This window comes from Sinocyclocheilus anshuiensis, unplaced genomic scaffold (assembly GCF_001515605.1).
Source record: "Sinocyclocheilus anshuiensis isolate Anshui unplaced genomic scaffold, SAMN03320099.WGS_v1.1 scaffold115, whole genome shotgun sequence".
NCBI lineage: Eukaryota > Metazoa > Chordata > Actinopteri > Cypriniformes > Cyprinidae > Sinocyclocheilus > Sinocyclocheilus anshuiensis.
Window position 1 is genome coordinate 1,800,374 of NW_015548219.1, and position 6,911 is coordinate 1,807,284.

Genomic DNA, 6,911 nt, shown 5'->3' on the forward strand with positions numbered 1-6,911 from the left:
ATATATATATATATATATATATATATATATATATATAATTATATAAAATTATGTATTTTACATATATAAAATTACATTTTATGACACATTTTCTAACTTTATTAATATAGTAAAGTATTTGACTGCAAGAAGGTCTCCAATTTGAGTCCCGGTTGAGCAATGAGGCCTTTCTGTGTGGAGTTTACATGTTCCCTGTGTTAGTCTGGGTTTCCCCCATTATCCAAAGAGCACAAATGAACTGGAAATTGTCAGTAGTTATGAGGGTGTTTCCCTGCCTACAGTCCAAGGCACTGGGGAACCAGACATGGTTTGGAAAAAGAATGGGTGTATGAATATAAAATGAGCAGGTACAGGTGCCATGGCCTGAATGAAACTTAAAAGTTCACTGACCAAATACTGGTAAACCGATTTTGAGGGAATAATAAAAATCATGAGCTCCTACCACATCAGCCTCCAGCCCCTGGCTCCAAGCTTCCTATTAAATGTGATTAACTAACAAATACTTCAAAGCAGCATTAGCTGTAAATCGGTCAAGGCACCAAACAGAGAGGCGAAGCCCGCCGGCCTTTGTGTGCCCCTAAAGTACAAAAGGGGGTCTGTATCGGGTAGGACAGTAGGGCCTGGGTCCCCTCACACAAGAACACATGCACACACTGTTGTATTACTCTGTCAGGCATTGCAGTTCTCGTTCTTAATAGACTAGGGATCATGAGACAGAGGTTCCTCCCTGAGCTTCCCCAGGGCAGGAGCATGGTCCCGCTCAGGGGGCCTCTCCCATGGATACACAGCGTAGTTTTATGCAACGAACCAATCCTGGAGTCCCTTTTTAATCATGACCTTAAAACACATGAGAAAATGGGTCAGGGGAACAGTGGACAGCTGCTATACCAACAGACCCAAATACTGTCTATGAGGTACCGAAACATAAAACCGAGCACTTGGGCTGAACTCTCAATGTTTGTATCAATGTTGGTATTAATCCTGCAACCTGCCATTGCTCATCTTAAACGTATGGCTATAGTCATCTTTACCTCCCTTTCTGTCTCGTCATGTGAGTTCTTATGGAAGGATTAGACATGCCACTAACAAGGCGAGATTACAACGGATAGTGAGTGCTGTGTTCACAAAGAACACAATCACAAACAATATGCATTCCTGTACCCCAATCAAGCATTCATATGGCCTAAATAAGAAAGGGGGAGGAGAGAAAGAAAGAGGAGACAAAGAAAAAGACAGGGAGAGAAAGAGAGAAATATGGGTTTTAATTTGTTGGCCAATTGTTAATTAGGGCTTGAGCTAATTCTCCTAATCCTGACTGGTTTAAACCTGCGGGAGGGCTGCATTACTCGCATGGCTGCTGTGGTAAATCACAACCGTAACATATTGCCATGAGCATGCATGTCAAAGATCTGTGATTGTAGCGCTGCAGGGCTGAATTCATAACTCCTATTGGTACTCCTATTGGTACGCTTACTGCAAGAAACACACACACAATTTATGTCAAAAAGAGAATACAGTAACCTGATCATAATAATGAATAATCTTGGTTTAGACATGCTTGTTATCGTATAAAGTTACATATAAGTGGAGTTTCTGAGGAAACAAAGTGGATTAATTATGAAGCTCATGCAACATGATTTACGTTACTACCATTGGTTAATAACTTAAAACATCTAACATGAACTTCATAATTACTCTGCTTTTTCATTTCCATGCTGGGAAAAAAACGGATTTGCATTTTCTCAAAATATTCATTTATAATCAATATATAATTAATACTAAAGCGACGCTAAATTGGTGTGTTAATAATACTAACAATGCGATTAATTTGCATAAAGCCCGCCAAGGTGATGTAGAAGCGCGTGCCACTTCTACTTCCTACATCATCCGCACTAGATGATGACATTTTTCTGCACCTTTTCAACATACTCAGTTCCTCCTATAGGCTACACACGCCTTAGCAGTGTGGACACATGGCGTTTCTGTCTCTAATTACACATTTTCTGTCACATATGTAGTTAAAATCGTTTATATTTATAATTAAGTGAGAAACGTTGTACATGTGGAGACTTGAACGCGTTTCGGACGTTGAAGATGAAGCGCGCGAATGGCACGCGAGATGACAGGTAAACCGTTGAACTGAGGAGATTTACCATAAAGAGTGACTTAAGCCCTCAGTCATATTGTTTATTTGCGTAATAAATGAGTAAACGAACGTTTATGTCACCTAGAGAGGTAGGTAACAGGTTACTTACAGATACACAGGCAGGCGATAAGCTTAGCCCCCGTCTCGGGAACAGGACAGTTGGGAAAGATGGGCTTCAGGAGGTAGGTAGCGAAAACATAGGCGACAATATACTGCGAGGACGGCCTGATGATGAGAAGCTCGATCCAGAGTTTCAGAAACGCAGGTAGGGAGCCGTAAACTTCAAGGATGTAAGCGTAGTCACCCCCAGATTTGGTGATGGTGGTCCCCAGTTCGGCGTAGCACAGAGCGCCTATAGTGGAGAAGACGCCACATACAGTCCACACGACCAGCGACAGCCCAACTGAACCGGCTTCTTTCACCACTCCCGTCGGTGTAACGAAGATGCCAGAGCCAATAATGGTGCCTACAATAATGGCCACGCCGTTGACGAGAGTTATAGTTCTTTTCAGCACGACTGTCTCTTCTCCATCCGCTGAGGTAATATCTGCGGTGGGGCTTTCAGGCGTGCCGTCTCCTGGTCGGCTCATGTTGCCATTCCCACCTCTGCTGGAGAGCATCTTCTCCGTCACTTGCTTGTCGTCTTCATCCCGGTCCGCAGACGTGTTTGAACTCCGTTTCTTCAACCCTGACATTGCTTCCTCTTGTCAAACAAAGCCAGACGCTTTGTTTTGCTGTATTACGTGTGAAAACGACCTGTTCAGCTCCCTCAGACTGGGCTCTGCTGATGCACGGTGGTACCGTGGAGTCCGCTCTGACTCACAGTAACGTGGTTTATGAAGCGTGGCAACGTTGTAGAAACACAAAAGCATCTCCTGATTCGGCCTGCCTCTTTCCTCCTCCTAGTAGTGTCATTAAGTGTTATAGTTGAGGTTTATATCGCCCTCTAGAGTCTCCTTTACTGGAAGAATTTCCTATTACTGAGCGGTCCAGCAGGGCTTTTCCTAATTTTTCAGTTCAGTTGAACTCATAAGTAACCCTTGAGATTTCAAGTTACATCATAACATTTAAATAAATATAATAATTTATCTAATTACAGTTTAAAAATGTTAAAATAGCCTATGATAAAATGCTACTGTAAAAATTTATTAATATACATTAAGTTCCTTTATACAAGGTAAAAATTTCACAGTAAAATACTGTTTACAGTTTTTAGAAATTAAAATGAAGTCAGTGAAAAAAAAAAACAGCCCAGAATTTTCTTTGTGATGCCTCACATTTGTTTTTTCTTAGATTTTCCTAATCTGTTATGTTATGGTTTTATGTTACATCTTATGTTAAATTAATATGTATTGTGTTATTTTAGTGCTGTGTGCTACCATGGTGTTTTGTAGGCTATTTGTGTGCATGACACTGTACCTTCTATATATTAATATTTACTAACTTGTGATGATCTTTCATCACATGGCTTACATCTGTTTATTGGTGTTTGTCAGTGTATTACAAAACAGATTTGAGTATACTGCTTTGGTAAGTTTGTGAATTAACAGTTAATGAAATTAAATAATTTTTTTTAAAGTTTAAGTTTAATTTTTAAAACCTAAAATGTTTCCTCCATTTTTTACAATAAAGTTCTGGCAACCACCACTGCTATTTTTTTATTTACCATAAATTTCACAGATTTTACAGTGTAGGCTACAAGCTTATGACAGTCAATGTGGTAAATTATTTCTCTTGATATAAATATTTTGAATAGTATGAAAAACTATAGTTTGAAGGCTTTAGAAAGCAAGTATACAATACTAGAATATTCTAAAAACTATTTTGGTTTAACATTTACACATTTTTAATTTCATTTGGTATTAGCATTTCTAGCACAATCTTACAAACCCCCTGCAGTTCCACCATTCCACCTTGAAGTTCTAGGCATTTGTGAACCGATCGGGAAACCCTTCTAGATGATGAGTTTTTCTAATTAGTCTGACGTTTTCTATTTTAAATATTTAGAATATAATCCTTGGCTAGACATGAATTACCATAACTTGTCGTTTCAGCTCTTGAAAATTCTTTAGACTCAAAATCCTTTTATCATAATGTCTGAAGAAACATATGAAAAAATAACAAAGTTGTCCCTGCTAATTTCCTGTTTGCAGGTAAAAGCCCTTGAAACATCACAAATGTCACATCCCTGTGGGCTTTAAAGGTATTGGTTCTCAAATTAAACAACAACAACTTAGATTTCATCCAAAAGCTTTTGTGTTTCAAAGAGAAAGACTTGCATGTCACATGCCTACAAGGTATCAATCTCTGATGACCTGGAGAGTATAACCTGCAAGGGGCAAGTGTGTTGTACTAATACTTATGAACTTCATGACCTGTTTTAAGGTTGTTCATCAAGGCATGTTTGAGAAAAACCTGCCAGCTGCATTCTCTTTGCACATGCTCTCATTTGCACATTTTTTACATTAGCCTCCCCATCACGAGAATTAAATTGTATTTATGGTGTATGTTTGCTCAGCTTTAAGATAAATGAGACAGCAGGTGACTTTTTATTTGATAAGTCATGGTTGCTGCTGTGTTGTGCCCTGATATTTAAGAATTCAGTTTTCTTTCTCTACACTCTTAAAAATAAAGGTGCTTCAAAAGGTTCTTCAAGCGATGCCATAGAAGAACCATTTTTGGTTCCACAAAGAACCATTCAGTCAAAGGTTCTTTAAAGAACCATCTATTTCTTACCTTTTTATAATCTGAAGAACCTTCTTTCACCACAAAGAACCTTTTGTGAAACAGAAAGGTTCTTCAGATGTTAAAGGTTCTTTATGGAACCATTTAGACAAAAAGGTTCTTCTATGGCATCGTGAAGCACCTTTATTTTTAAGAGTGTATAGGAGAGAGGGGTGTAGGTGTCTCAGTTTCCTGGTACCACAAGGGCTGGTTATCATTAAAAGTAGAAAACAATCAGCTCTCATCTGCAAGTGAAACTTCGGAGGGCCTGTTGGGTTTTGGACAAGATTTAATGTATATTTTTAGATATACATTTTTTCCCAGTTTGTTTGATTTAGGGAGGAAAGCAACTGGATTGGAGTTCTGAGAAACATCTTTAAGCCATAGGTTCCTGTTTATAGAAAGCAAATAGGACTGAATGGAGTTTTCTTTTTGTCTAAGAATAACCTGCAAAAACATCGAAGAACAAAACCATAGTAGAGGAAGCAGCCTGACATTAGCAGCTTTCATCTGTAACTTCTATTCAATTAGCAATGCCTGATCATCAGCTAAAGAGACAACAGAAGACATCAGCGTCCACTATCCCTTGAGATACTCCAGTTGCATAACTTCTTTTTATTGATCACAACTGTGACCTGTCTCCAGCGTTTTTCAAAGAAGTCTTGATCTGCTGCTCTTTAATCAATTCACCTATAGTTTGTTTTTCCTGTAGAGCTCAAACAGCATGTTTCCAAATGCTCTCACACAATGATGGGAAACCATGGTGTGTTTGGGATACGCAAAAACCCAGTGTCTCGTCCCATTTTTATAACTCATGCAGCCAAGAACAACAAACATGGAACGGAATCTTTTTGAACCAAGTTTGAGACAAAACTCAATCCAGGTTCCCCAGCCTTTCTAAACACCCACACCCCAGCCTTATTCTCGGTCTCTTGTTTTTTAAGGTGCTGTCTAGCTCCAACTGATGTGAAACTTGCTCTCCACTGTTTTGGGTTTATTGCCTGGAATCTTCTTTACTCTTAAGAGAAGAACAATACATATCAGCCATGGTTATCAAAAATCAGTACTCACAGCACTTTAACAGTGTTAACAAGTTAACAGTGCTAAAAAAATGTTTTAAAAAGTACCTTTCAACAATGTTTGCAATAACATAAAACAAAAGTAGCCTTAACTTTTTTTAGCCTTTAAATTCACAGTGCACCTAAAAAATAATATATAATGTTACATTATATAACTACATAATTAATGTTACACTATGAATTCATTTTCAAATAAGGGTTTAAATCTAAAAGAGTGATTTCACAGTCCACCAATAAAGACATAGCTCAATTATTATATATATATTTTTTTTTTTTAAACATTAAAATGTTAATACACAACGGCCTGGTTTCATAGACAGGGCTTAGACTAAACCAGGATTAGGCCATAGTTCAATTAGGACATTTAAGTAATTTTTATAAACGTGCCTTAGAAAAAAACATTACTGGTGTGTATCTTGAGACAAAACAATGGCACTGATATATTTTAAGACATGTCAGTGCAAGTTGCTTTCAGTTAAGACAGCTCAAACATTTATTTTAGTCTGGAACTAGGCTTACAAGCAATAAACAAACAGTGCTTTCAGTATTTAAGAGTATCTGAACATTTTCCTTTCAAGAGCTGTTTGTGATTTTTCTCTTTCTCAGCTTTACTGTTGTTGATTATTATGATGACATCATAGAGAGCGGGAGATCTAATAAGCTGCATTCACACTAATGCACAGATCTCTTTTGAAATATAAGATGTGGTTTGTCCTGTCTGTTTGATCCTTTAAGACATAACTGACTGTGTTTACATTAATTTCGCGTCATAAAAGCATTTTGAGATGCAAGTATATTTAACCACTTAAAAGGAGTCGCGCACAGCCGCATGACCGAGCACTCTTCACAAAGCGCGCGTCAGCATTTGAAATTGACATAACGACATAACTGAGGAGGTGTTCGTAGAGCATTTGTAAGGAAAATACCGGCGGGAGAGACGACACACTGCAAGCATCAGCAAC

The 6,911-nt window shown here is 38.2% G+C and overlaps 1 protein-coding gene across 1 annotated transcript in view; it reads right to left on the bottom strand.

The window, feature by feature from the left end:
- The window catches only part of LOC107654150 (large neutral amino acids transporter small subunit 1-like), a 21,090-nt gene extending 18,047 nt beyond the window's left edge, over positions 1–3,043 (bottom strand). The window contains exon 1 of the mRNA XM_016441095.1: positions 2,256–3,043. Coding sequence (XP_016296581.1) covers positions 2,256–2,841 — 586 coding nt within the window. The 5' untranslated portion in view covers positions 2,842–3,043. The remainder of the gene's footprint in view (positions 1–2,255) is intronic.
- Between the last annotated feature and the right edge of the window lie 3,868 nt (positions 3,044–6,911).